The following is a 27,574-nucleotide window of genomic DNA, read 5'->3' on the forward strand; positions in this document are numbered from 1 at the left end:
CATTATTACTTTTGTGGGAGCATGCACTCTTATGTCACAACTCACAACGGGGCATTCATTTCAATAGTATGTGTCAAAGTTATACGGAGATACAAGGTGTATGTATAATTCCTTGGTTCAGTTGGTTTCATGTATTTATGTATCGATTCTGACATTTTCTGTCAGCATATAAATACATCATCTACGAGAGTTAAAATTTTGGGCTAGTCGTCGTTTTCTTTTTTTACCCGACGTCATATAGAAGCGACGCGTGGTCTAACAGGACCCCGGCTGAAGTTTAGTTTGCTTCTACATGAAAAACAATGTTTTTTCCTCCTAACTAAAGCTGCAAACATACTGGGCAGACTGTGTCAATATTAACATTCCATCTGCTAAAGAGAACATGGAGGGTTCTGCCAACGACATGATGGCATCTACCGCTGAACATAACATGGAGGGTTCTTCTGACAACATAGCATCTACATCTAGTATGGTATGCTTCCGTGTGTTCTCTTGCACTGCTACTGTTTTATCGGATAGGCTACTTCTGAGAGAGACCGTACATAATAACATTCGTCTTCACAAATGTGATGAGGTCATATCACATTTGTATAATTATGGCCGTTTTTTGCCCAATGAGTATTTTTCGTGCAAAACTAATGCTTGGAATGGGTTCAGAATCACCCTAGCCCCAGCTGCCCCACCCTAGCCCTGGTCTAGCCCTCCAAGCAGAACCCAAATGCTACTGAAGTTTCTGACATTTGTTCGACCCAGTAAAACTCATCAAAATTTCTGAAAAGCTTTACGTAGGGTCCCGAGAGGGGCTAGCCCTGGTCCATAGCCCAATTCTACCTGCAGGGCAGAATTAGCATTAGGGCTATGGTCGGACCATAGAATAAGTAACCCCTAGTTTGACATGTCACATGCTATACTTAAAGCATAGTTCAAATGTGAATTTTTTGCTTTTTATAGGTTTTCAATGGTACTCAAGTTCAACCCCTTGAGTTTAGCGTTCGCAATCACTGCGTTCGCAATAATCCATTTTTAATATTTTATTTGGATGACCCTATTAAAGGATCATAAAAAAAACTTTGAACGATTTGGGTCACGCCCCTTTTTAGCTTAGATTGACTGGACTGCTTGTCCTCTGAACCAGACTCAATAGCTCGTTTATTGGAATTAAGCAAAAACGAATGTGCACAAATGGAATGGAACACCAGATCAGTGGCCTTGTGGTTAGAGTGTCAGCCCTGAGACTGGGAGGTCAATCCCCAGCCGGGTCATATCAAAGACTCTAAAGTAAACAATGGGACCCAGTGCCGCCCTGCTTGACACTCAGCATCAAGGGTTTGTTTTGGGGGTAAATCCCTGCGACAAACTAGCGTCATGTCCAGGGGGTGTACTTGTACATCAAGCTGCCTCACGCTACAGACACAGGAGATAGGCTCCTGTCCCATGGGCCTCATGGCTCGGCAAGGCTACTACTTTACAAATGGAATAGCTAATTTTTTCCACCTGATGGTGTAACCTTTGTGATCTCTCTCCATCATGCTGTATCTACTGTACCATACCCCCCCCCCCCCCCCCCCCCCCCCCCCTGCTCTGTAATCTGTTAACTGCTGTACTGTCTTTGGCACCTGGATTTCCCCAGCGGGATCAATAAACGTCTTACTCTTACCTTCTCTTATCTGAACAGAACATGGAGGAGGATTGTGTCAACAGCCTCCCGTTGACACAGTTCATGAAAGATTCTGCCAACAACGACATGCCATGTACGACGTCCGGACCGAGCGCAGAGGGGTCCGGTTCTGAGGCCGTGCGACGCTGCTGCAGTCTCTGCAAAAAAGAACTCGTATTGGGGAGTAAACGTGCGACGAGAAGGAAGATATCATCGTTGGTCGATTTGAAGACTGCGAAAGTACTGATGCCCCATCTTTCACCCGAGGAGTTTATATGTGTAGATGTGTGCCAAAAGTGGTTGTATTCAAAAACAAAGTATATAAATTGGAGACGTAAAGGCATCTGGAGTATGCGCACCTGGATTGGTTTTTCTACAAACACGAACTCAGGTAGTCTTATTTATATGATGATGATAATTTTCTACCAGGAAATAACAGATTACAGTAACAATGTGTGTGCTTTTAGTCTTCTTAACCACATGAACCCTGGATTAGTAGATTGGGGTTATAGAAGACATTTTTAATTGTAATTCCAACTGCTACAGAGAACATGGAGGGTTCTGACAACGACATGACAGCATCTACCACTGAACAGAACATGAAGGGATCTGACAACACAGCATCTACCTCTGAGCAGAACATGGAGGGTTCTGACAACACAGCCTCTACTTCTGAACAGAACATGGAGGATTGTGACAACAACATAACATCTACATCTATTATGGTATGCTTCTGTGTGCTCTCTTTCACTGTTACTATTTTTTTTTTTTCCAACTTAAATGTTATTCATTTTCTATGAAACACTTAATTTTATTAATTTCATCATAGCATTATAATGTATCGGAGTACGAAGCACCTCCCGACCGATAGCACAGAGCGCAGTTGAAAGCATACGTACAGAAAATGACCACCGACCGGATTGGAATTCTTTTTTTTTTAACTATACGAATGATATGGGTACTTCTGAGAGACTGTACATAATTGTGACATCTGTGGCCATGGGCTAAGCACTTTATATTTGAAATCTGAACAGTAAAGATGGAGTGCCACGATTTTTTCCCCACCCTAAAACATGATCATCGGGTATTATTTTAATATAAGGAGGAAGAACTTTTTCCAAAAAGTGTACAGTATTCGTTAAAATCATGCTTTTCCTGGTGGGTGGTGATCCGCCGCACCCACAGCTGTAGTTGTATGATAAAGGGGGAGGGGTTAGGGGAGGGGCTGATAGTGTGGTGTCACTATATTACTGTTTATTTCATTGGCCCGTTTGACTGTCAAGGATTCAGCCTCCAGGAAGAAACCCTAAATACAAAGGGAATACATCATTGCACATAAAAACGACTCCAGGGTGTCTAATGAAGTACTGTCACCTCATAAACACATAGAAAATACAAAAATTGTTAATGTAGATGTATACGGACCAAAAGACAGATTCACGTCCAAGGCTACTTGAGACCCAGCATACCATAGAAATTGTTTTTGTGCACTGTGTGTGCACATCAATCTTTGCTTAGTTCCATACTGTACCTGGGTCATTCCTACTATTTGGTTGCATTTCAACTTTTACAAAACACAATTTATATATATTACAGTATTTATTTTCCTTATTGTCCAACTTAATGCATTATTCAAAATGTCCATATAAATATCCATTTACACTGTAACAAATGTGCCAAATGTTGGACATAACAGGGAGGACATTGTATGCTAAAGATAGCCATTACTCATGTAATGAAGATTATGGCATCACATTGTGAACACAGTAAGATTTTAATATATTTATCAACCATTTCTGATTTCCTCTATTTAAGTGCAACACATCAGAAATGCAACCTAAAACATTGATAAAAAGGCTAAACAGTGATACATTTTGTGTCTGAATTAATTTGGCTAGATAAATAGTCGGGGGACATTTACAGGTGGATTTGCATCCGTATAATGGGGACAGTAAAGTCACTCTGGAACTAAATTTCAAGATTTGATTTTATTTGCATTTATTTACAATAACATTTGGTGAGAAGCATTAGAGTTATTCTGTATAATAAGAATTCCAAATTGTGTTTTTGTTTGTATTTGATTAGATATATTTGTAGCTGAAGCTGAATATACAGTACATGATGGGGGACATGGCATTTTAGCATACCTCTACTCAAATCAAAGGGATTTATTTCACACTGAGGTACAAATATGTTTTTTCTATAAATCCTTTAATAGTATAAGATACGCTTTTTGGAATTACTGTGTTTTTGCTTATTTTACACAAAATATGCTGGATTATGTCCTGGGGACACAGATGGCACAGAATACTAGGGTGACCCACCTGTCCTGTACATGTGACAGTTGAGTCCTGATATTCCTTATACAGAGGACAACTGCAGCTTTCCAATTAGCCACAATTTGCAACACTATTTTAAAATAATAATGGGATGAATCTAGTGTTGCTATAGAGGGTATGCACATGACATCATCATCAATCAATAAAGGTCTTATCTTATGTTATCTGAACAGAACATGGAGGAGGATTGTGTCAACAACATCCCATCTACTTCAGAACAGAGCATTGCGGAGGATTGTGTCAACAGCTCAGCATCTACTTCTAAGCAGAAGATGGACTTGGGTTCTAGCTCTGACCAGGAACGCTGCAGCAACTGCAAAGCGATATTCTCACTTTTCAAAGTGAGAATGTCATCGCTCGTCGACGCAAAGAAACTGTTCCCTCATCTTTCTGGGGCATCGAACTTTCTATGCATGGACTGCGTCAAGATGGTCAAATCAAAGACAAAGTTAGACGGCTTCAACAAAAAGCGCACATGGGCCGGGAGTGGTTCTTCTTCTGTCGACAGTACACCACCTCCATCTAAACGAGACAAGACGAAGGGGCCTGTGGGTGGTGGTGGTGTTCCAGCGCTGCCTCCTGCACCTACATCTACGCAGAACACGAAAGGTCCCGTACGCTACGTTGTCATTCCAAAAAGAGTACTTTCTGTAGCTGCTTCTGAACAGAACGAAGACTCTGTCAACGTAACACAACCCTGTAAACCAAACATGAACAGAGTTACCGCCGTCGGACCATCTGCTTCTATGCTGAACATGGCAGGTTCTGTCAAGAAACCACCAATGCAGAACATGGGAGCTTCTGTCGAGGCAGCATCTACTTCTAAACCGAACGTGGAAGGGACTGTCGGTGCACCACTTACTTTAAATGATTCTCCACAGTATGTTGTCGTTGCCGGGCTGCCTCCTGTGCTACCTATCAATTGGAGCATGAAAGAAGAAGACAATGACATGCCATGTACGTCCGAACAGAACACGGAGGGGTCCGGTTCTGAGGCCGTGCAACGCTGCAGTCTCTGCAAGAAAGAACTCATAAAGTCAAGTAAAGGTTTCAGAAGAATAAGGATATCAGCGTTTGTTGATTTGGAGACTGCAAAAATGCTGTTGCCCCATCTTTCACCCGAGGAGTTTATATGTGGAGATGTGTGCCAAAAGTGGTTATGGTCAAAAACAAAGCCAACAAAGCATAGAAGAATTAAAGGAACCTGGCACCGTACTATTAGGCGCACCTGGATTGGTTTTCCTGATAAAAAATACCCTCTGCCTCCAGCGCCTTGCAAAGAAGTGAGGATGGATCATGATTCTACAAACACAAACTCAGGTAATTATTATTAACAATAAAAAAAAAAAAAGAAAAAAAAAAAAGTATAATATCAATATTTGTATTAACTATTAAAAAAATCCTTAATTGATAGTTACAAGTGATGGGGAGAGACATACAGCAAAGGTCGTCATAAACGGGACTCGAACATGCAACGCGCTGTCAGACCAGAGCCTATGTGGCATGCACCTGGACCGCTAGGCCAGCGGGCATCCTGTATTAACTATTCTTATTATTATGAGCATGGTGATGATTATTTTCTGCAAGTAACGATGTGTGTGCTTCTTCGGTCAGTCTTCTTAACCACATGAACCCTGGACTGGAGTCATTATGATTATTGTATCAAAATAGCAGATTGACAAGCTTGTAACGTGTTTTTACAAGTATTCTTACGAGTATGTAGGGCTTAATACTGTTAAGTTGTTAACCTTTTAAATTGTCCACTAGGTAGTCACATGAGCCAGGATATAAACCAGTGATTCAGCCAAAAATAAATGCATTGGCCGTGGCTCAGTGGTTCAGGCTCCTTGGCGATCCCGACGGCCTTTACTGCATGTCTCTCCCCATTTCCTGTCAGCCTACTGTCTGTCCCTCCTATAAAATTAAATATGTATTTTTTAAATGCATTATACATTTGGAATTTACCAGCCATACAAACAACATTTGAAGTATTTGAATATGAATTATTTGGAGATGGGGGTCCGCGGCCAAATTCATATAACTTTAGGGGTCCTGACATCAAACTGTCTGAGCACCACCATTTTTAGAACCGGCCTCCGGTCCTAATGGGTTAACGCCATGTTGTCTGTCCAGTGTCCACATCAGATGGTCCATCTGCAGCTCCAGTTCCATCTGCAGCCCCATCTCCAGCGCCATCTCCAGCACCAGCACCCAAGAAGAGGGTGGGGAAAATCAACGGAGTGATTGCCAATTTAAGACGAGGAAAACATGTTAGAGCGTTAAGACGACTGCTGGAACTGCCAACGGGTGCTGCTGCTTTCAACAAAGTGTGCCAAGAAATCATACGCAAAGAGGTAGGGTTGTCGGTCACCATCGTGACATTTTATTTGACGATTATTGTCATACAAACATTTGTGATTAACGATTAAATTGTGATCTTGGCATTGAACATACAGTATGAAGGCAAATCAGGTTTCTGTTTGCCTTTTACTTTAGGCTTTGAAGTTGCACGGTCTAAAACTAATGGCTTAAGTTATTTTTTGAGGACATTGGTGGCACTCTGGTGTAAGAGCCTTATTGTGCACCTCCTATAGGCCTGGACATGGGATAAAATACTTTGGAGAAGTTATAGAAAAGTTTGAAATAATCATTGATATTGAAATCCCTGTCCCTTTGACAGGGATTTGGGAGTTTTGCGTGTGAGCCCACACAAAACTTTCAAAAAATCACTTTCACCTAGAAACTCCATTCACACTTTTTATAATTCAGCTGACTGTGGAGACACATGCTGGAACTTTACTTTGAAATGTTTTATAGTTTCTGAGTTATTTTACTTAAACGCCCAATGCATTCTCAATGGCAATAACACAAACTTTGGCACCACATATTAAATAAAAAACAAAATGTGTTAAACCCTGTAGATACTGCCCCCCCCCCCCCAATCATAATCTTGATGGATTTTCTTTTATAAATATATATTTACAGCGTATTAAGTTGGCCAGAGATACGGAGGGACCTTTTAGGAAGCAACCCACACCTGAAAACCTGTCCTCGTTTTCTTGGAAGGAGACAAATGCGTGGGTCGAGGGAAAGGCACCTCTCACTCTTAAGTGCCTGCGATCGATGTTCCCACAAGCACAGAAAATGACTGGGCAAGGCTTACTTACTTATACATTTTACATGCATACATGTTGTCTCAGTAAGACAGCCCTCCCCCTATCCACAAGGAGGAGCAGTGCACCAAAGCATTATGGGAATTGTAGTCCAGGAAGGAAGTGAGCCCAGTGTCCATGACATCAGAGACACTGGGCTCACTGCTAAAATCTAAAATATCTAAAACCACATATTACACACATAAAGACCACCCAGGAAAGTGTTCTAAATCTTCGAAACGTCTTTTTTTGGGGTGAAGTGTCCCTTACTTGTAAAGCTGAATACTTACACCACAAGGCAAAGCCATGGCACATAACCCTGCTGTCCTGGCAAGGAAGTGAACTACTTCAAGTTATGAACATGGGTAATTTAATATACATGTTATTTATAGTACGGTAGTTTGACAGAAAACGGGAGTAGCAAAGGCCGTTTGGATCAGGACTCAAACCCGCAAGAGTCCAATTAGTATTTTACATCCATACAGACTTCTAAACAAAACGTTCTAGTAATCATGTCAGTACTACTGTTCTAAAAGAACATAGCACTAAGAGATTGATGTTTTTCTAATCACCAGTTAGTACCGTAATTTCCGGACTATAAAGCGCACATGAATATAAGCCGCACCAGCAAAATGTAGGGGAAAAAAACAAATGTGTACATATACAAGCCGCACTGGACTATAAGCTGCAGGTGGCCATAGAGATAGACACTAGGGGCTGTATTTTGCGTGTCTTAAGCCAAATTCCAATACCCAATATCTCGGCCACTCGCTCACTCACACTCGCTCACTCCAGCATGGCAAATGACGGTGAAATTGGTGACCTGCCAAATATGTGACCATCTTGTTCACACAACTATTACATGGAAGTCTTTAAATACATGGCCTAAATACAGTTAGGTTGAACTCTGCTAATGAACAAACTGCAACAATTGACATTAGGACACATTTACATTATGTGATTGTCTACACGGTTGTCACATATTTCAGCAGGTCACCAATTCCACCATAACACCACCTTGCTGGAGTGACTGAGTGCGAGTGAGCGAGTAGCCGAGATTCTGGGTATTGGAATTTGGCTATAAGTACCAGGTCTTATTCCCTAACTTGAGTAAACTAAAGACCTGGAGGCGTGATCAATGCCATTTGGCTATTCTGAGTGGCCAAAGAGCATTGATCACGCCTCCAGGTCTTTAGTTTACTCAAGTTAGGAAATAAGACCTGGTACTTAAGACACGCAAAATACAGCCCTAGGTCCCCTAGGGGCCGTTAGCTGTAAAAATCCATAGATTAGCCGCACCGTTGTAGAGGCCACAGGGAAATTATGGAAGTACTTTATACATGAAGCTAACTATGTATTTTAATGTGTAGGGCAATGACTGAAGAGGAAGCTCAACAGCTGCTGGATAAGAGGATTGGAATGGTCATGTCTATCGCTCTCTTCACCGGCGGCAGCGGCATAAATACATTTGTCCAGTCTGTCATTGGTGTTGAGATGTGGAGGGAAGGTTGTTCTCAAAAGGTGTTCAAGATCATGACTAGCCTTGGCCTGTCCCAGACCAGATTTGTTTCCAGGAATCACATAGTCAGACTTCAAAATGACCACGATAAAGAGGTTAAGCTGTGGAAAGGACAGCTAGAGGTGAGTATACAGTATAGGGGAGCAATATGATGTAAAATGTATACATGTTGTAAAGAAAAAGAAAATACATTTGTAACCATATGATACCAACTAACGTAGTCATATTACCGTATGTTATAAAGAATAATGTAGTTTTGCAAAATCTTGCCACGTTCATGTGTGTGTGTGTGTGTGTGTGTGTGTGTGTGTGTGTGTGTGTGTGTGTGTTTTTCACATTGAATAATTGTTTTCATTAAACACCTGTCCATTCATCTCTTTACATTTAGAGCGATCTAAAAAAGAAAGGTATAGCCAATCGTGTTCCAGCCTACTCTCTCACTTGGGACCGAGTCAAGGTAGTATTTTAACTTTCACGTCATATTGGTTCATTACCATTTTGTTGAATGAATTCTTCCCTAGCAATCAAACCTCATGTCTTCAACAGATCGCATCCCATGCCAAGCATGGACGTCTTGGAGGAAACACGCCCACGATTTGGGCATTTCGCTTTGCCCATAGAAACCGCATACCTTTCAGCTATCTAAAGGGGCCCCAGAAAAAGGCAGTTGAGGTGTCACCAGACAGCATCCTGCCATCCAAACAGGTACACATCCTTTAAAGAAAACATGCACATGACCACCAGCTTGCTGTCACCAAAATAAATATGATATTTTCTTTCTTTTTTATGTCAGACATATGAGGCACTGCGACAGCGCATGAAGACAATTGTGATGCGCATAATTGTTGACAACCTCACAGCCCTGGAAGGATTGAGAAGCAAGGTTGTATGGCACATTCCCCATTTATACTCCGAGCAGATGAAGGAGAAGAGCAACGTTGTAAGTCGACATGTACAAGATCTACAATCATTCACATTACTAGCAAATCCCATGGAAATCCAGGCTGTATTTCTTTAGATGCTGTATGTTGTGTTCTGCACTTACACTCACTTACCCTAACGTAAGCGGGGAACATAGAACCTGGGGAACAGGGACATACTGATGCCACCCACTAGCTGACAGACTCTGTCTTCTTAAGACTGAACTATGCCTATTCTCTAATAGGCGTTTTTTTTTTTTTACAGGTCAATTTTGGGGCAGTCCCTGTGGACTCGATCACAACAGAAGGAGATAGTGAGATAATGGGCAGCCTTATTGAGTATGTTCCAACTATCCAAGTTCGTCCTGGCTCCAAGAAGAAACCCCACCAAGTGCTGTGCTGTTCAGACGGCCTAAACGTCGACACGACGGAGAAGCCCAGTCAATCAACAGCTCGACAGAGATTTGAAGGGCTTGTGGACGCGCCGCCAGAATATCACAAGGAATCCCTGTGTTACCAGGTGACAAACTATAAGTGAACTAGAACTGCACTCTGTCGAGTGCCTACTTGCTTGTTGCACACAAGTAGGCCATAAATGGTCGATGGTGACGTAATGACGATATGTTTTAGTGTCGAGAGAGGTAATGCCCCTATACATGTATGATTGTAATCTGACACCACTGCCATATCAAGCACCAGTAGTCATTACGTCATACACTGGCACGGCACATACACATCAAACGGCGACATACGCATCAAAGCACTGGACGAAAACTATTACTTGCACACTCTGCTTGCACAAGTAATGAAGAATACATTTTCTATCGCATAACTTATGTAATAATGAGGGCCCTCAGGTGGTGGTGTAGGGGTGAACCATGGTTGGTGGTGCACTGGCTGAGTGTTTATACGAATATAAAATTGTTTCATGGGTGGGAAAGTCGGGCTGGGAGGGTGATGTTTGTCGATGTGCTAGTGGCTGCTATGGCGGCGCCTGTCAGAGGTGCTACGTCCTCCCGGTGCGTGCTCCTCACTGGCAGGTGAGCCAGTCGGTTAAAACAGCAGTGGCGTCACAGAAGGGAGGATCAATTGTCTTAATGGATTAATTTGTGTAAAAATAACATATACAAATAGGTGTCTAGTTTTTGCAATTATGTTTATCATCTCTTGAACCGCAGGACATTACGAAAATGCTGTGCAGTGAGAAGAGTCTGGAGGCTCGAGGATCTCTGTCCCAGCTCAAATCAGTGTTTGCAGTGAGAGGCCAGTGTATTGAAGGGAGGGTCAAGGAAACAATCCAGCATGTCTGGGATGTGGATTTCATCACGGTAATATTCAGAAAATGTGCATTGCATTGCTTTAATTTCCCTCCAATTCAAGTTTCCATGCATGCTGTTCACATGCATCACACATCACCTGAACAAAAGACGAATGTTTTTTTTGTTTTTGTTCCCTACAAAGTTCGTGACGTCCGCTTACATCACTTTATACGCTGCTACCGAGTGCAACCTTGACACTGTTGATCAGCAGCCGTCAGACTTCCCCACAGACGCTGAGGCCCAAATGGAGTGGCTTAGTGGACTCGCACACAGACTGGTGGACTTGGTGTGGATGCCACCACCTCAAGAAGACATAAATACTGCTGCTGCCACTGCAAGTCTCTCTGAAGTAAAGAAGAATGATTCCTGTTTCTGTGGAGAAGGTAGGGAAATGAGAGCATGCTTTATGTTAGAGAAAGAAAATCAAATCTAGATGCTACAGACCTACAGTATATTAAACAAACGCTTCATAAGAAAATTAAATAAATAAACAACAAAAAATCAGCCTCTCAGTCTCAACCCAAAGCAGCCACTGTTGCACTGAACCGAGGGAGAGACCTGAATTATTTTAAAAAACATTCATGAACCATATGTGCAGATCCTTGGGACATGCATTATAAATTACATTAACACAAATTAATTACATTTGTGACGATGGATCCACTTAAAATTGGTCAAGACGCCCAGCAACATGACTCTAAACATTTACCCAGTTCTGTAGTGATACTTTGATATTTGGAAATGGGTGCCGTTTCAACTTTTGCCCATGGCAAACACTCAGTTTCCCATAATCCCTTATGTGAGCAAGGGGAAAATCTTGACATTTGGCCCAGAATGATTCTGGACATATCAACAATCAAAATTCACCATTCATTCATTGTGGAACTTTGTCCATTAATTGCAATGCAGCAAAATTATTTTTAATATTTAGTTGTTCTGCCTTATATCAATGCATTTAAGTGGTATTTTCCAATACCTTTTTTTATTTCTTATATAGCACGTTGAACTGCCTTTGTGAAGTTAAGTGCTATACTAATTCACTTGCCTTATATGTCTTCTTCACTCCAGGTGAAAAACCAGGTGAACCATTAGTGCAGTGCTGCAGCAACGTTTGTGGAGGTGTGTGGTTCCATGAAGGTTGTGCTCCGATGGACACAACAACCGACCCGAGCGTCACTCAGGATTGGTTCTGCAGCCCAGAGTGTCAAGAAGACGGCACCTACATATACTGTTACTGTAAAGAGCAACGAGGGGGACAGATGGTACAGTGTGCACTCATGGACCAGTGCAGAAGACATGAGTGGTACCACAAGGACTGTCTGAGTCTGTCAGAACAAGAAAGTGCTGCCTCTGAGGAGTGTAAGAGAAATTACTTGTTCTTTCAGATGTCCTGTAGTGTTGTCTGCCTAGAATAATATGTGACTTCAGACCTGGAGGTTTTATGACTGAAACCTTTATGAATGAAAAAGTAATAAAAATGTAAAGATGAAGCTATTGGGCTGTATTTTGCGTGTCTTAAGTACCAGGTCTTATTCCCTAACTTGAGTAAACTAAAGACCTGAAGGCGTGATCAATGCCATTTGGCTATTCTGAGTAGCCAAAGAGCATTGATCACGCCTCCAGGTCTTTAGTTTACTAAAGTTAGGGAATAAGACCTGGTACTTAAGACACGCAAAATACAGCCCATAGTGTGCTAACAATAGACTAAAACTAGAATTACCTTGTTCTGATAATGATCACCAGCAGAGGGGACAAAGTGTGAATTAAAAGTCTCATGATATGTTTTCACACTGTACACTGCATAAGCTACTCTTTCATAAACTAGAGTTTGGACTGGTGGTTGAGGGACTTGAGACTCAAAGTGGACTTTTCTGACTTCACCAACAGACCAGTTAAATCTAACAAATATATTGTCACAGAAGCCTTGTATTTCAAAAACCGTTACCTTTCAGGAAATGGAACAAAAATTATCAAACACTTTTAGGAAATGGAACAAAAATGGTCAAACAGTTAAAATAGAAGGTCACGTTGTGAGCTCGCCTTGGATATCGCTATTTTCACTACTTTTGCTTGAAACATGAAGTGTTACCAGGTTTTTGCCTGACAGCGACGCTATATTCCTAAGTATATTTGAAATATGTCCTTTACAAAGTGCTTAATACAGCTTAATACTGTTTATTTTACAGCTACATGGTACTGCTCAGAGATGTGCTTCATTGCGTCCGATACAGACGACCATTTGCTCAACTACACGAAGGCTCTTGTGTGGGAGGGGCTTTACAACATGACAAGACGAGACGCTATCAGAGAGGGTGATGGAGAAGCCATGACAGATTTCTGGAAAATGGACATGGTTCTGTTCTGGGCTAGAAAACACCTCAAGGATTTCACCACCTGCCATCGTTTGCTCACAGGTAGGACTTGTAGAGAAAATGTAATGTGTTGATATGGGCATTCTTTCACTGTCATACCAATGTCATTAATCAAGTGCATCTTGTTTGAATAGGTATTGAAGGATTCTACCCAGAGCACATTAGACAAGACCTGAAGTGGAACCGTGTGGCAAACCTTGAAGGAAAACCTGGAGGCAACATCAGCTTAGACTTAGTCAATGAATTCATGAATATCGATTTCAAAGGTATGTTACTGAACTTATAATAATATTAATAATAATGTCAGTTATGTCATTTGTAGAGTGACACATTTGACATAACGGTAGCTCTCATCCTGATTATGTCAAGGCTTTGCATTATGACACAAACCCTTGATTACTAAGAAAGGTTCCGAATTCAGTCACTCATACACTACTCCCTATATAGTAAGTCAGGTGTAGAGCACTATTGATCTCAACAATGAAAAATAAATAAATACAGAAGTTTTTACCTGCATTGCGGGCTCTACCCTTTTTAAGCTGAAGCCGCTTTAGCCCAGCACCCACCAGTCAATGTTCCCTTTCAGAGCTTAGTTATTGACCATTGTCTGTATACATTTCACGTGTATTGGGAGATAAGATGAGTCCACTAGATGGGGTATACTAATGATGCTCATTATACTTTCCAACACTACTTCTAAATTGCGTAATCACTATATAGCTTTCCCATCTGAGGAGGTTTGTATTGTTTACTTTTACTTTAGCTATTGAAAAATAGCAGATCTAACATTCATACTTGGACTACAAGAGGATAAGTTCTATAACAAGTGGGAAAAGTGGGATCTATTCTCTCAGCCTAGCGATAATGCATGAGGATTTCAATTAATGTATCTTGTAATATGAAAAATGCAGCCTTTCTCCTTTTTTCTTTTTTTCGTATTGTCTTTTAAAAAGAATTGTCTGTCTTTTCATCAATAAAGTGGAAAAAAATAGCAGATCTACAAGCTAATAGCTTGTAGGTCTGCTATTTTTTGAAAAATATTTGAATATATATTCTTTCGGATCAAATGTTATTAACTCAAATCATTGCTTCTGGGGGAGGGTCCCTGGAACAACATATTTTCAAATGGCCAATTACATATATTTTTGGGGGTCCTTGACATGAAAATGTTTGAGAACGACTGACATAGAAACATAGGTTCCTCAGAAAACTTTCAGGATTTAGAAGAGATTTGTAGAATCGGCCTAAGATTTAAATGGGTTAATACAACATCAAGGTTCAGATCCAGATGTGACATACTGAACTGTACTTCTGTTGTAGAGTCCTTGGCACGTGTGAGCTACTACTACACCAATGACATGATGAAGCAGTGTGGAATGATGGCAGGAGCACTTGGAAGTGAGGCAGATCGGCTGCTCGTCACGCCAGGAGCAGGAAACAGCAGCGGCCTCACAACGTCCCTGCCCTCGTCGCACGCCTACAAACGCCTACACACGCCCAAGAGAAGAAGACAAGCTGACATTGCTAAGTTTGTGGGCGATTATAAGAGTGACCACCTCTTCAGGTACATTCCTGGGAGAGCACACCGGGGCTTTGAGAAGTTTACTTGCCAGCAGAAAATCCCAAAACCCAAGGTAATGGGGATGACGATGAGGAATCTCGCACAGGACATGGACTTACAAGATTGTCCAATAACTGTTCAGTGTTCACCTCGCATTTAGTGTTGGGGAGTGTATTCATTCTTATGTAAAGTCAAGTTTAATTGTATAGCACAATGTAAGCTCAATTTGCTTCATATTAAAAGACAACAAAAAGTAAGTGATGGAGTGTATTTGACTCATAGTGTTTTAGCCCGACTAGCAGCTCTATGCCTGGCTACAGTATGTCGATCCCTCTGTCCATACACCACTTTTACACTTTTTTTTCTTTCCTCAAGCACCACCTTTCAACTTGCGCACACACGTTTAACACGTTATCTCAAAGTTGAATGTGCATATTGCCATGACATTTGGCAAGCAAATTCATGCTCCCTAGAAGAACATATATTTAATGAATGAGGCTGAATGTGTGAGCATTGCTGCTCCGTTCTTTAATGCTCGCCACGTATAGGCCTACTGTACATATTATTTTTGACTTCCAACTATTCACATGATGTTTTTCATAGTGGGTATTGTAGCCTATATTTGTCATTAACTGTTTCGATAAAGGACCACAAGCCATAGTGCTTTCTTGGCATCAATTCCTCCTTAGTAGACCTAGGCTAAGAGGAAAGAGGAAACCTGTTTCCTCTGCATTTTTTCTGCAAACTAAAGTATTCAATCAATAAATCAATCATCATAGTCATACCATAGGGATGTGGTTTGATGTGAGTTACCTTGCCTGAACAAGTTTACGATTTTAGCCAGTTAGAAATGCCTAAATTGTAATTGTGTCATGAATGTTGAGTGACTTGTTCCTCTATTTGGACCGTCTATGATTTGGACAGTGGTCTGGATGTCAAAGCTAAGTGATAACGTTTCAGGCCTGGTCCTGTTAAATGAGTGCTCTGTTTTAGGTTTTACATAGTCATGGCGCCATCTTGTGGATACAATTGGTCCTGTCACAATATTCTATTAAGTCACAGGTGAGGTCTCTTTTATTTAAACTGGACCTTTTATTTGACAAGGTGCATAATGCATTACATAAATAATAAGTTTGGGCTCCAGCCTCCAGTCTGCCTACCAGTGCTTGGCTTAGAATTTAGATTATATTTTAGAAAGAGATCTGGTGGAAATGAGATTGTATCGTATGTATGTCCAAAACCGTTACTTTTTAAAGTTTGTTTTGAAATGAAATAGTGAAAATTAGCCACACTTTCATGTGACAACAGGGCATTAATTTACGAAAAAACGTTAAAATACGGAGACACAAGGTTTTTGCCCGACAGTAGCTGAGCCCACAGCCCTCCTATGAGACACAGACTGAGTAGGAAAAAATCGTGCCATTTTAACATGATTATTAGTGAGGACCTATTATGTTGAAAAGTGGTGAAGTGGTCCTTTAAGTGTTTTTTAATAAAATAGTGAAAATAGCCGATATAAAAGCCCACAACTCAACGCGTCACGATCTTGCTTATTGGCTGTTTTCGCTACTTTTTTGGGGGACATTTGTGTGACAAAATAAGCATTAATTTACGGGGCAAAAAGTTAAAAACACGGAGATAGCAACACAGGGGGTTAAGGCTTGTTTATGTTTTGTTTTCTACCTGACGTCATGTGGAAGCGACGCGTGGTCTAACAGGACCCCGGCGGAAAGTAAAGTTGGCGGCTAGGCTATCAATTTTGCTTTGGCGGTTGAACGTCTTGTTGAAAAACATTGGTTTTAATTTCTCCTAATTAAGCTGCAAACGTATACTGTGCAGACTGTGTCAATATTAACATCACCAAACATGGAGGAGGATTGTGACAACATTCCATCTGCTAAAGAGAACATGGAGGGTTCTGCCAACGACATGATAGCATCTACCTCTGAACAGAACATGGAGGGTTCTGACAAGTTAACATCTACACGTATGGTACGCTTTAGCCATGGTCATGGCGGAACTTCACCCTGTTTTGAGCATCGTGCTACATTTACAACGTTAACATCTACATACACGTTCAGATTTCAAATATAAAGTGCTCAACCCCTCGGCTACGGATGTTACAATTTATTTTGGGCGGGTATTGGCACCCGTGCCTTCCGTATTAAATAAAAAGCATTTTTAATCCGATTGCCGGCCATTTTCTCAAAATGTTATAACGTATCCGTGTGCAATACACCTCCCAACCGATAGGGTCGCGTATTTGAAAGCATTGATTGATTGAAATATTTATTAACAGTTTGCAGTTTACAGTACATTTCAATTTACAATTTAGGCATTTAGCAGACGCTCTTAATCCAGAGCGATTTACAATAATCAAGAACAAAAGCATGGGAATACATCACAAAAGCATTTATCATAAAACATGCGTAAACTAAGAAAGTAACAGTGGAATATCTATATTATGAGACTATACATATAAACTATATATATATACTACTATGCTATACATATGTACTATGGCGTGCTATGACTATATACAATGCAATTATAGTGCCGTCTACATAACATGCTATAAGTCTGTATCAGATGCTATCTATGTCTACAGAAATGCTATCTAAGGGGGGTAGGGTAAGTGCTATGGGCCATGATGGAGTCTAAAAAGGTGGGTTTTCAGACTACGGCGCAAGCACAAACTCAATACAAAGACTGTTAACTGTGAGTGGACGACACCATAAAGAATTACACTTGTTTACAAGAGGGTCCACCTTGTTCAATTCATCAAAACATTTAAAGACGTACAAATATAGACACTTCTATATAGCCAAAGAACAGAACAGGAATTCATTATAAAGGAGGTAAAAATGAAAAGGGGTGGGTGGTGCTTGGTTGGGGGCATACAGAGAATAACAATCAAATTTTCCACCCATTGATAGTGTTGCCTTGACTCTAGTCTACTATGGTTGACTCCGTCAGCAATTTTAAGAAGAACAAGAGGGGTTTAATTACTTTATAATTTAATTTAATAATGTCCATTAGTATTACTGTACCCCCCCCCCCCCTCCCGAAAAAAATATGTTTTAGTTACTCCACTGCGCCCTCTACAGATCTTGTCAATCTTGTCAAAAAATTCCATTGACCAGATTTTCCCGACCAACCGTGTATTTTATACGTGTGGTAGGGGGCTCAGAGTGTGTCCGTCCACTAGGGAAAGTAGTCTTTCTACTCCACAATGTATTGCTGAGTAGCGAAAGTGTTCTTTTTATTTTTGAATCAGTCGACGGGCACTTCAGCGTTTCATGCGTGCGCAGGAAGTTGAAGGTACCATAGCGTTAACTAAGGAGATGTAATCCTCCTAACCAGAGCTGTATAGTTTCACCATCTTGTCTTGTCTTGTCTTATCACTTATCTTATAGGATTGTGGCAACAGCACAGCATCTGCTTCTGAGCCGAAGATGGGCTTGCGTTCTGCTTCTGAACGCTGCGGCAACTGCAAAGCAGAATTCTCACTTTGCAAAGTGAGAATAATATCGCTCGTCGACGCGAAGACTGCGAAAATACTGTTCCCTCATCTTAAGGCGGCGTCGGACTTCATATGCATGGAGTGCGTCAAGATGGTCAAATCAAAGACAAAGTTTGACGGCAGAAAGCGCACTTGGACTGGGAGTGGTTCTTCTGACAGTACACCACCTCCATCTAAACGAGACAAGACGAAGGGGCCTGGTGGTGGTGTTCCAGCGCTGCCTCCTGCACCTACATCTACACAGAACACGGAGGGTCCTGAACGCTACGTTGTTGTCATTCCAAAAACAATACCTTCTGCAGCTGCTTCTAAACAGAACGAAGACTCTGTCAACGTAACAAAACCCTGTAAACCGAACATGAACAGAGATACCGCCGTTGGACCATCTGCTTCTATGCTGAGAATGGCAGGTTCTCTCAAGAAACCACCAACGCAGAACATGGGAGCTTCTGTCAAGACACCATCTACTTCTAAAATGAACGTGGAAGGGACTGTTAAGGTGCCACCTACGTTTATACCAACCACGAAGGCCTCTCTACCATATGTTGTCGGTGCCAGGCTGCCTACTGTGCTACCTATCGATTGGAACGTGAAGAAGTCTGCCAATGGCATGCAATCTACGCCTGAACAGAGCGCTGAGGGGTCCGGTTATGAGGCTGTGCGACGCTGCGGTCTCTGCAAAAGACAACTCAAACATTCAGGGAAATTGAGTTGTGATAGATTGAGAATAATTAATCTGGTTGATTTGAAAACGGCGCAAGTACTGTTGCCCCATCTCTCACCAGAGGAGTATATATGTAGAGATCCGTGCGAAAAGTGGCTAAAGACAAAAACAAAGCCATTGGGTAAATGCAAAACAAAGCGCACCTGGACTGGTTTTTCTACTGATCATGACTCTACAAACACAAACTCAGGTTAATTATTATTATTATTATTATAAAGAACTATATATTTATAGTGATTGATTTGTGCTTTTTGGGTCAGTCTTAACTACATGAATCCTGGACTGGAGTTATTATTATTTAGATTAGTCACATGATCATTGATATAAATTATAAACCAAATAATTCCAGCACGAAACTGCATTTGGAATTTGTCCCCAACAAAAGTAGTTAATGTATCATAATTATTTTAACCACTTTAACCTTTATTTTTATTTTGTATACTTTGACCTGGCTATTCAAAAATGACAGATATATAAGCTCATGTAGTCTGTAGATCTGCAAAAAAAAATCTTGAACATTTGTGCAAATCTGTTTGCACAACTTTTCAGAAAACGGTTAGAATACTTTTTTTTTTAAACCGGCCTCACATCTTAATGAGCTAATGCTATTGATGTTGTCTGTCCTGTCCAGTGTCCACATCAGATGGTCCATCTCCAGCGCCCAAGAAGGACATGCCGTCTGCGTCCAAACAGAACTCGGAGGGTTCCGCTTCTAAGATTGTTAGACATTGCAGTCACTGCAAAAGAGAAATCCATAAAGAGGGACTGAGGGACAGCTTCAGGAGAATAAGAATATCTAGACTGCTTGATTTGAAGTCTGCGCAAGTATTGTTGCCCCATCTTTCGCCGGAGGAGTTTATATGTAGAGATCCGTGCGAGAAGTGGATAAATACCAAAACAAGAAGACTAAAACACAAAAATATGCGCACCTGGACCGGTTTCTCTGTGAAAAAATACCCCCTGCCTTGCAAAAAAATTCGGGTGGATCAGGACTCTACAAACATGAACTCAGGTTGTTATTATTATTTAAATAAATAACTGTGTGTGTGTGTGTGTGTGTGTGTGTGTGTGTGTGCGTGTGCGTGTGCGTGCGTGCGTGCGCACACACACTACTTTAAACATTATTTTATACTTTGACTATTCAAAAATAGCAGATATTGAGCTTTTACACCTGCAATTTTTAACATTTTTAACTCAAATCTTTGCTTCTTTGTCCCTGGCCTGGAACAAAATACTTGGAGATGGGCGTCCACGTCCAAATAGATAATTTTGAGGATCCTTGACACAACCAGTCTCAGGTCTTAACCCATTCTGACCTGAGATCAGATTCTAAAAATGTCTTCTATGTCAGTCGCTCTTCGATTTTTCAAAAATAGCGAGTGGCGCGCTATGAGCTTGTAGATCTGCTATTTTTCAATAGCTAAAGCACGACATGATGCTAACACCAAAATGGGTTCCCGCCCAGAATGTGTTTCATGCTATGCATGTTGTCTGTCCAGTGTCCACATCAGATGGTCCATCTCCAGCGCCCAAGAAGGTGGGGACGAACCTCAGCAAAGCGGTTAACTACTTAAGAAATCGACAATATCTTGCTGCATTTAGACGTCTGCTGTATGTGCCAACTGCTGTCAGAGCTTTCAACAAAGTGTGCCAAGAAATCATACGCAAAGAGGTAGTGTTGTCACAACCATGACATTTAAGTTGACGATTGATCAATTATTTTGGCATTGAACAAATTATTGTCATGTTAAATTGAATGATAATTCAATTTCTACCTATCATTTTATAATGTACAAGTACGATTTACTTTTAGGGCAAGAGGGCATGACCTTTGGGCAAGTAGAACTTGCCTGACGGGCAAATGCCTCTGAGACCTTAGTGTCAACGCCTGATGTTTCTTTTAATCTATATATTGTTTACAGCGCGTTAAGTTGTCCGGAGATATGGAGGGACCTTTCAGGAAGCAACCCACACCTGAAAACCTGTCCTCGTTTTCTTGGAAGGAGACAAATGCGTGGGTCGAGGAAAAGGCACCTCTCACTCTTAAGTGCCTGCGATCGATGTTCCCACAGGCAAATAAAATGACTGGACAATATGTAGTTCAAAATCGTAAAGAAGAAGTACAGAGGTGTGTAACCCTCTTAACGAAATTAAGATTTTTTTTAGATTTGTATATTTTCTAAAAATTGCTTTTAAGACGCTACAACTTTATTATTTACAAACTTAACACCGTTTTGACCTGGCAGTTTCATTTTTTTAGGTTAACCCATTCAGGCCTGACGTCGAAATTTCAAAACAATGTTTTCTAAATTATGACAATTTTCTGAAAGATTTGAGTCGCATTTGAACGATCTTTCAAAAATAGCAGACCTACAAGTTCTAGCTTGTAGATCTGCTATTTTTCAATAGCTAAATTATAACATAATGTTTAAAACACAAAGGGGTTCCGCCCAAAACAAGTTTCCTATACATTATTATTGTATCATGTTAAAAAGCAAGCGTATTTCACTTCCACTGTAAGAAAAACATTCTAATAATCATGTCAGTACTGTTTAAAAGAACATAGCACTAACTTTTGAGGTTGATGTCTTTCTAATCATCACCAGGTATTACTTTATAAAAGCAACATGAAGCTAACTATGACTTTTGATGTGTATAGGGCGATGACTGAAGAGGAAGCTCAACAGCTGCTGGATAAGAGGATTGGAATTGCCATGTCCATCGCTCTGTTCACCAGGAGCTGCAAAAATACATTTGTCCAGTCTGTCATTGGTGTTGAGATGTGGAGGGAAGGTTGTTCACAAAAGGTGTTCAAGATCATGAATAGCCTTGGAGTCTCCCAGGGAATAAACGTTTCCAGGCAAAACATAGTCAGACTTCAAGATGACCACGATAAAGAGGTTAAGCTGTGGAAAGGACAGGTAGAGGTGAGTATAGGGGAGCAATACGACCATAAAAGTAAAACGATATAAAAACATATGCATATAGTAAATGGTGAAGAAATAGAAAGTCGTAACCATATAAAACTGTGTGTGTGTGGCTGGCTTGATGGTGTGATAAAAAAATGAACAATTGTTAAAATTAAACCCCTGTCCATTCATTATGTTTAGGAACAACTAATGTTACCAAGGAAGACGTTGGCACACAACAATCGAGCCAATCGAGTTCCAGCATTTTCTCTCACCTGGGACCGAATCAGGGTATTACTTTAACTTCTACGTCATATTGGTTCATTACCATTTTGTTGAATGAATTCTTCCCTAGTAATCAAACCTCATGTCTTCCCATAACAGATCACATCCCATGCCAAGCATGAACGTCTGGGAGGAAACAAGCCTACGATTTGGTCATTTCGCTTTGCCCATAGAAACCGCATACCTTTCAGCAATCTAAAGGGGCCTCCGAAAAAAGCAGTCGAGGTGTCACCAGACAGCATCCTGCCATCTAAACAGGTACACATCCTTTAACCCATTCTGACCTGAGATCAGATTCTAAAACTGAAAATGACAGTTTTCTGAAAAAGCTATGTTTCTATGTCAGTCGTTCTTCGATTTTTCAAAAATAGCAGACCTACAAGCATAACATGATGCTAACACCAAAAGGGGTTCCCGCCCCAAAATGGGTTAAAGAAAACATGCACATGACCACCAGCTTGCTGTCATGATCATAAATGATATTTCATTTTTATTCTTTTATGTTAGACATTTGAGGCACTGCGACAGCGCATGAAGACAATTGTGATGCGCATAATTGTTGACAACCTCACAGCCCTGGAAGGATTGAGAAGCAAGGTTGTATGGCACATTCCCCATAAGTACTCCAAGCAGATGGACAAGAAGAGCAATGTTGTAAGTCGGCACGTACAGATGTACAATCACTCACAATACTAACACAGTACACAAGTCCCATGGAAATCCTGCCTGTATTTCTTTTGATGCCGTATGTTGTGTGGGACGGTGGATCCATGTTTCCTGGGTTCTACATTCCCCGCTTACAAGCCCTAGAACCCGGGGGAACATAAGGATGTACTGATGGCACCCAGCTGACAGACTGGGCCTTCTTTACACTAGCAGGGCTAAAGATAGTGAAATTCCCCCATAAGAACTATGAACATTTCTCTAATGGGCGTTTACTTTTTACAGGTCAATCTTGGGGCAGTCCCTGTGGACTCGAGCACAACAGAAGGAGATAGTGAGATAATGGGCAGCCTTATTGAATATGTTCCAACGTTGAATGAGAAACCCCACCAAGTGCTGTGCTGTTCAGACGGCCTCAACGTCGACGCGACGGAGGAGCCCAGTCAACCAACGGCTCGACAGAGATTTGAAGGGCTTGTGGACGCGCCGCCAGAATATCCCAAGGAATCGCTGTGTTACCAGGTGACAAACTTAAGCGCTTGAGTTGTAGGCTATATCTGTATGAATGAAGAATACATTTTCTGTCGCTTAATTTTTCTAATAATGAGGGCCTGCAGTCGGTGTAGGGGTGAAGTATACCTGTGCACCACCAACCATGGAGTCTAGGGGTTCGAATCCACGGTGCATCCCGCTAGGCCAAGACTTTATACAAATTCCACATTGAGGGTGAAGCTTGTAGATGTGCTAGTGGCTGCTTTGGCGGTGCCTGTCAGGTGCTACATCCTCCCAGTGGGGGCTCCTCATCAGTGTCAAATCAAATCAGTGTCAAGGATTAATTGTTTTAACAGATTCATTTGAATAAAAGAATAGTGTAAAAAATATCTTGGTACAAAAGAAAGGTTGTCTAGTTTTGGCAATTATATTTATCATCTCTTGAACCACAGGACATCATGGAAATGTTGTTGAGTGAGAAGAGTCTGGAGGCTCGAGGATCTCTGTCCCAGCTCAAATCAGTGTTTGCAGTGAGAGGCCAGTGTATTGAAGGAAAGTGCAAGGAAACACTACAACGTGTCTGGGATGTGGATTTCATCACGGTAATATTCCGAAAATATGCATTGCATTGCTTTAGCTTTCCTCAAATGCATATAATTTTCAATGCATGTTCTCCAATACACAAATGTTTTTTGTTTATTTGTTTCCTACAAAGTTCGTGACGTCCGCTTACATCACTTTATACGCTGCTACCGAGTGCAACCTTGACACTGTTGATCAGCAGCCGTCAGACTTCCCCACAGATCGTAAGGGTAACGCCCAAATGGAGTGGCTTAGTGGACTCGCACACAGACTGGTGGACTTGGTGTGGATGCCACCATCTCAAGAAGACATAAAAGCTGCTGCTGCCACTGCAAGTCTCTCTGAAGTAAAGAAGAATGATTCCTGTTTCTGTGGACAAGGTAGACAAATGAGAGCATGCTTTAAGTTATTTATACAACTGGCTGCTTGTCTCAGCCGCGCAAAGGTTTTTTTTGGTCTGAACATGGCGTATAGGGCCAAGTCTCCCATTGTCATAGAGGCCATCCGATCAATCATGAAATCTCGCCACTAAGCCACCTGTAAAATGTTTAATGTAAGTTAGATGCTTCAGATGCTACAGACTTACAGTATATTAAATAAACCCTTCTTATTAAGTGAAACAGCAGTCGGCCTGTAGAAGCAGAAGGCTTCTTCACCGTGTTTTTTAGTTGCCATTCTTTTACGCGTCATATACAGTGTAATATCTTGAACTACCTTTGTGAATGTAAAGTGCTATTATACTAATACACTTGCCTTATATGTCAGATAGTTGAGTGTTTTTTATGTCCAAATTTAATCTGTGTCTACGTTATTTTAGAAAAACCAGGTGAACCATTAGTGCAGTGCAGCAGCAACCTCTGTGAAGCCGTGTGGTTCCATGAAGGTTGCGTGCGGATGAAGACAACCGATCCGAGCGTCACTCAGGATTGGTTCTGCAGCTCAGAGTGTCAACGAGACGGCACCTACATATACTGTTACTGTAAAGAGCAACGAGGGGGACAGATGGTACAGTGTGCACTCATGGACCAGTGCAGAAGACATGAGTGGTACCACAAGGACTGTCTGAGTCTGTCAGAACAGGGCAATGCTGACTCTGAGGAGTGTAAGAGAAAATACTTGTCATTTCCAATGTCCTGCTGTGTTGACCGCCTAGACTCTGAGACTTGTATTAAACTTGATTTTGACTCTGACCATCTGTAACTTCAGACCTCAAGGTTGTATGACTTAAACTTTGACCTTTGTGAATTAAAAAGTAATGCAAAATGCTTGTAAAAGATTAAGCTATTGTGTACTAAAAATAGACTAAAACTAAAATTACATGAAGTAAATGATCTGATAATGATCACCAGTAGAGGGGACAAAGTGTGAATTAAGAGTCACATGATATATTTCCACACTATTCAGCTACTAAAGAGTTTGGACTGGTGATTGAGTGATTGGACTTGAGTTCTGGAGACTTAAGTTGGACTTGTGGTTAATTGACTTCACTACAGATCTGCTAATCAGTTAAATAACAAATATGTAGTCTCTAATGGCCAGAAACCTTGCATGTCAAAAATCGTTACCTGTGTGTTGAAAACATAAAACGTTGAAATATTGAGATGCAAGGTTTCTGCCCGACAGCGAAGGTATATTCCTGAGTTCATTTGAAATTCATGCTTAACAAATACAGATACCGTTTCTTTCCCCATTACAGCTACATGGTACTGCTCAGAGATGTGCTTCATTGCGTCCGATGCAGACGACCATGTGCTCAACTACACGAAGGCTCTTGTGTGGGAGGGGCTTTACAACATGACAAGACGAGATGCTATCAGAGAGGGTGATGGAGAAGCCATGACAGACTTCTGGAAAATGGACATGGTTCTGTTCTGGGCTAGAAACCACCTGAAGGATTTCACCACCTGCCATCGATTGCTCACCGGTAGGACTCGTAGTGAAAATGTAATGTGTCGCTATGGGCATTCTGTCACTGTAATATCAATGTCATTAATCAAGTGCATCTTGTCTGAATAGGGATTGAAGGATTCTACCCAGAGCACATTAGACAAGACCTGAAGTGGAACCGTGTGGCAAACCTTGAAGGAAAACCTGGAGGCAACATCAGCTTAGACTTAGTTAATGAGTTCATGAATATCGAATTCAAAGGTATGTTACTTACTACTGAACTTAAATTTGCTATACAATTTTACAGTTGTAATTTGTTGAGTGACAAATTTGACATCTACTTCTCATCTTCTAATCTGGGCTTTGCATTATGAAACAAACCCCCTTTTTACCAAGACATTGGTTGTGTCCGAATTCAGTCACCCATACGCTTCTCGCTATATAGTGGGTCAAATGAACACATCGATTACAAAGTAAGAAGAAAAAAAACATTTTGAGTTAGTGACCATTGTCTGTACCGTACATCCACGGTGCATTGGGGGCTCAAATTAGTCCACTATATAGGGTTTAATATTAATGATCACGATACATTCAGACGCTACTTAAAAATTGCTTAATCACTGTAAAGTGCACTATATAGGCAGTAGGCAATTGTTCTGACACAGCCATGCGCTGAAGCCCTCCCATCTGAGGTTTTTGTTAACACAATAGTCAATCATATGGAAACATTGTATTTGCAATGGTTTGTGAAATACAAGTAGAATACAACCTGATGTGACATACTGAGCTCTAATTCTGCATTCTGTAGAATCCTTGGGACGTGTGAGCGACCACTACACCAACGAAAGGATGGAGCTCTGTGGGATGATGGTAGGAGCACTAGGAAGTGCTGCGGATCGGCTTCTCGTCGCGGTGGGAGCAGGAAACTGCAGCGGCCTGCCCACGTCCCTGGCCCCGTCGCACATCCACAAGAAGAGTAGACGAGCTGACGTTGCTCAGTTTGTGGCAGAGTATAAGAAGGACCACCTCTTCAGGTACATTCCTGGGAGAGCACACCAGGGCTTTGAGAAGTTCGCCTACCAGCAGAAAGTCAAAGCCCCCAGGAGGATGGGGAACACGATGAGGAAGCTGGCTCAGGACATGGACCAACATCAGTGACGGATGTAAATATGTGAGTCGCTGCCACACAGGTCACATTACATTTAGGGTTGGGAACAGTGGCGCCGTCCCATGTTTATTTTATTGCTACATGAGCAACTTGTCTGTACCTTTTTTTTTTTTAACTATTGATCAATCAGACTTGTGTGATCTCTCCTGCAAGGATGCCTGCTTGACCACATTTACACAATGGACCAGTTGCTTGGTTTGACAAAACAATCCTCTTTCTATCCAGTACCATTTTAGTCCATTAAGGACTGAAGGCCTATTCATAGTCTGGATTTTCGGTGGTGAGCTGACCACCGGAGCTGAAATAACGTTGAGCGGTGGTGAGTAAAAACAGAGAGAAGGGCTGGAGCGGTGGCGGTGGTTTGCTCTTCACCGCGGCTCGTGACGTCATGTTGTAGTTCGGTGGTCACCCCACCACCGTAAATCCAGACTATGTATGAGCCTTTAGACTACAAATGTCTTCTAAATCATGACAGTTTTCTGAAAAACCTTTCTATGTCAGT

The 27,574-nt window shown here is 41.4% G+C and overlaps 2 protein-coding genes across 3 annotated transcripts; both read left to right on the forward strand.

The window, feature by feature from the left end:
* Nucleotides 1-278: 278 nt before the first annotated feature.
* Nucleotides 279-15,056, forward strand: LOC310874420 (uncharacterized protein). The gene is made up of 17 exons (XM_083787226.1): nucleotides 279-472; nucleotides 1,676-2,048; nucleotides 2,204-2,382; nucleotides 4,170-5,316; nucleotides 6,130-6,350; nucleotides 6,982-7,148; nucleotides 8,519-8,789; nucleotides 9,056-9,124; nucleotides 9,214-9,372; nucleotides 9,461-9,607; nucleotides 9,853-10,107; nucleotides 10,766-10,915; nucleotides 11,049-11,289; nucleotides 11,975-12,265; nucleotides 13,093-13,320; nucleotides 13,413-13,544; nucleotides 14,599-15,056. The coding sequence occupies exons 1-17, from the start codon at nucleotides 383-385 to the stop codon at nucleotides 14,997-14,999; spliced, it is 4,521 nt and encodes a 1,506-aa protein (XP_083643352.1). The 5' UTR covers nucleotides 279-382; the 3' UTR covers nucleotides 15,000-15,056.
* A 1,521-nt stretch (nucleotides 15,057-16,577) lies between these two features.
* On the forward strand, nucleotides 16,578-27,317 carry LOC310875061 (uncharacterized protein). 2 transcript variants are annotated; one of them, XM_083788105.1, is made up of 16 exons: nucleotides 16,578-16,831; nucleotides 18,256-19,276; nucleotides 19,718-20,098; nucleotides 20,586-20,758; nucleotides 21,009-21,214; nucleotides 21,746-22,013; nucleotides 22,197-22,286; nucleotides 22,380-22,538; nucleotides 22,788-22,934; nucleotides 23,229-23,465; nucleotides 23,888-24,037; nucleotides 24,151-24,397; nucleotides 24,835-25,119; nucleotides 25,714-25,941; nucleotides 26,034-26,165; nucleotides 26,713-27,317. In XM_083788105.1, exons 1-16 carry the CDS (start codon nucleotides 16,706-16,708, stop codon nucleotides 27,060-27,062), a joined length of 4,200 nt encoding a protein of 1,399 aa, XP_083644231.1. In that variant the 5' UTR covers nucleotides 16,578-16,705; the 3' UTR covers nucleotides 27,063-27,317. The 2 variants fall into 2 exon arrangements, with proteins under 2 accessions (XP_083644231.1, XP_083644232.1); XM_083788106.1 differs by lacking the exon at nucleotides 18,256-19,276.
* The last annotated feature ends 257 nt before the right edge of the window (nucleotides 27,318-27,574 follow it).

This window comes from Protomyctophum parallelum (genome assembly GCF_964188405.1).
Source record: "Protomyctophum parallelum genome assembly, chromosome: 17".
Lineage (NCBI taxonomy): Eukaryota > Metazoa > Chordata > Actinopteri > Myctophiformes > Myctophidae > Protomyctophum > Protomyctophum parallelum.

Bases quoted from the DNA above. Each gene is read 5' to 3' on its own strand.
- LOC310875061 (XM_083788105.1), top strand. From the start codon at position 16,706: ATGGAGGAGGATTGTGACAACATTCCATCTGCTAAAGAGAACATGGAG. The intron at 24,398-24,834 runs GTAGACAAATGA...ACGTTATTTTAG, and splicing joins TTCCTGTTTCTGTGGACAAG to AAAAACCAGGTGAACCATTA. The intron at 25,942-26,033 runs GTAGGACTCGTA...TTGTCTGAATAG, and splicing joins CTGCCATCGATTGCTCACCG to GGATTGAAGGATTCTACCCA.
- LOC310874420 (XM_083787226.1), top strand. From the start codon at position 383: ATGGAGGGTTCTGCCAACGACATGATGGCATCTACCGCTGAACATAAC. The intron at 7,149-8,518 runs GCAAGGCTTACT...TTTAATGTGTAG, and splicing joins CAAGCACAGAAAATGACTGG to GGCAATGACTGAAGAGGAAG. The intron at 10,108-10,765 runs GTGACAAACTAT...CTTGAACCGCAG, and splicing joins AGGAATCCCTGTGTTACCAG to GACATTACGAAAATGCTGTG.